General features: G+C 46.5%; 1 protein-coding gene across 1 annotated transcript; it reads right to left on the bottom strand.

The window, feature by feature from the left end:
• Positions 1 to 1,031: 1,031 nt before the first annotated feature.
• On the bottom strand, positions 1,032 to 1,934 carry ATNIH1004_002303 (ankyrin repeat domain-containing protein; the record flags this gene model as incomplete). The annotated part of the gene is made up of 1 exon (XM_033566998.1): positions 1,032 to 1,934. One exon carries the CDS (start codon positions 1,932 to 1,934, stop codon positions 1,032 to 1,034), a length of 903 nt encoding a protein of 300 aa, XP_033428993.1.
• Between the last annotated feature and the right edge of the window lie 643 nt (positions 1,935 to 2,577).

Genomic DNA, 2,577 nt, shown 5'->3' with positions numbered 1-2,577 from the left:
AGCAGACTGTGTTCGGAGAAACGCCGATATTGATTGAAGGCTATGTGCAGTTGACTGTGGAATATCTACTCTGTACGCTCGTGAAGTAGGAAGGAATCACCTGTAAAAGTTCGGCATATGTCATCGAGACGGCATCTGCCAGTCTTGTGAGTTAGTGGGAAGTTGGAGCCTGTCAGCGAATGACAGAAGAGGTAAGTGAACAACTCCACCTGGATGATGTGGAGTATCTTGAGGGGTTATGGGTCCTCGGGTAACTGTCCTGAGATGCAAATACTCCCAAGCCGCGAAGGTGGTCCATTCAAAGCTCCCGAGTCAGCAGCTTTGGAAGACTGTAAAATAATTGAGCAGCTCCCGACAATCTTTTGAAAATCCTTTTTTGGCCGGGCCGATTAAAGGAGTAACTTACCTTAAAACGGAATGCGATACAATGCAACTAGATATTGAGACAAGAGTTTTAGAGTCGGTTCCCCGCTTTTCCAAGGGGTTGGGGATCCATTACCATTCAGTTATCAAAGGAAGCATTTAAGCGAGAAGAATGGGCCACCTTAGTTGCCATTTACAGCCGGGGAAGTTCCGTGGGAAGCCCCCGAATTGCTGCCTAAGCATACTACAGAGCCCAGGACAGAGCCACGGTATCTGTGCACGAGGAGTGCCCAGAAAGTAGTTGGGTTCGACGCACTAAAAGCTAACATCGACGTACAGGTGTGTGGAGGCCAGTCAAGCGGGTGGAATCTTTGCGAGTTGATGTCACCTACTCTCAGAATTGACAAGTCTGACATAGTAGCCTTTATTAAGCCAGGTAGACATATAATGTACTTTATCAAAAAGACAATACTGGAAATATAACAACCGAACAACTCCTTTACCCTTTTTTTCTTTAGTTTTTCACTTTTTCTTTTTTCCCTTTTCTTTTCCTTTGTCTTGTCAATTTTTTCCCAGCCCTTCCATTCAACTTCAAACAAACAACAGAAACCCTAGCAAACAGAACCATTCCATCCCCCTCAAATCCAATCTCAACCGAAGGTCCCTTCTCATCCATTGATACAAGGGTTAATAGACGTAACATTGAAATTAATCATCATCACATCAATCTTCTCCGTCTCCTCATTTATCAGGAAGGTGTCGATACCATCTTCCACCTGGAGGTTGTGTTCGGCGTCAAAATATCCCCATCGCTCAGTGACCCATCGATCCTTCTTATCCACATAGGTTCCTTTGATGATGTACTTGGTAGTAGGCAGTACTTTATACAAGAGTCTGGCCGCCTCCTTATAACCCGCATGACCGCTCAAGATGCGCTCAAATGTTCCCGAATGAGGGAGGATGAGATCCGTTGAGACATTCCGCTCGATATCCAGGGGTTGATCGCCGATGTACTGGAGCAGAATATGTTCCCAGTAGACATCCAAGATGGATCGCTTTTTAGGCCATGGACCTTTGGGGTAGCCGTTATTAAGGTAGTCGAGGACTGCTCGAGGGGGCTTGCTCTCTGGATCCTTGACGCCTTTGCACATGATCTCGTATTGCTCTGTCAACCAAGCTTTTCCCTCCTTGACCCGTGGATCAGTCACGACTACCCCGTGTTTAATCAGGCATTTGACGGCGTCCATCTGGTCGGCATCGATAGCCAGTCTGCTGATTTTGTAGCCGTCGTCGTCCCGGATATTAGGGTCGGCTCCGAGGTTGAGAAGCGTTTCGACAGCCGATACCTTACCTGCAACAGCCGCCACGATCAGGGGGGTGTAGCCATTGAGCTTCTTGCATTGCTGATTGACATTAGCCCCTTGTTGAATTAGCTGTTTAATAATGTTCGTATCACCGTCCTTGGCGGCTTGGAAGAGCTCGCCGCAAGGGCTGACATCCAGAAGGCTCACCCGTCCAACGGTGGACTTGGGAATGGCTGTTAGGTCAGACTGTAAGGTAGCGGTAGGCATTGTAAGCTGGGTTTTCAAAGACTCGTTAAACTTGAAGTGTTTTTCAAATTGCTTTAAAACGATTGATTTCTCCGTTGACCTTTTGATGTCCACGGAAAAGATGCTCTATTGAGGCGCGAATCTGCTCTCCTTAAATCTTTGATCGTCATCGCGAGAACTTACAAAAGTCATCTCGAAATCCAACTCGATGTAACCATCATTGAAATCAGATACTCCATCTCCTGTACTACGTACAACAGTGTCAATCCAACTCTAGCAAAGAATCCTGATGCAATCGTTCATGACACGACTCTCTTCTATTGACGTTCGCAGTAACGACTTTCCATATGATGCAAGCTAACCAGAGATTGGGACGTAACATTGGCTATCCACATGTATGTTTGCAGCAATCACACTTCTGGCTGGAACGAGCCATTTGCGCACTTGTCGAACGACCTATCTACATTCGGCAGATGATAATGTTGAGAAGGTGTTATATCGGCATGCATACGCCGGCTGAATGACATCTTCGTCCGCATTCGGAGTGTCTAGAACAGCTGCATCTGGAAGGACATGTAGCTTATCTGGTTTATGTTTGTGTGCTAGTGACGTCTGATCCATCATGGTAGTTTGTGGTAGTCTCATTGGCTGGTTGAACAGAGCT

Source organism: Aspergillus tanneri (genome assembly GCF_003426965.1).
Source record: "Aspergillus tanneri strain NIH1004 chromosome Unknown AapTan_1_pilon_pilon_pilon, whole genome shotgun sequence".
Lineage (NCBI taxonomy): Eukaryota > Fungi > Ascomycota > Eurotiomycetes > Eurotiales > Aspergillaceae > Aspergillus > Aspergillus tanneri.
Note: the sequence above shows the minus strand (reverse complement) of the source record. Positions and strands in the feature narration are given on the sequence as shown.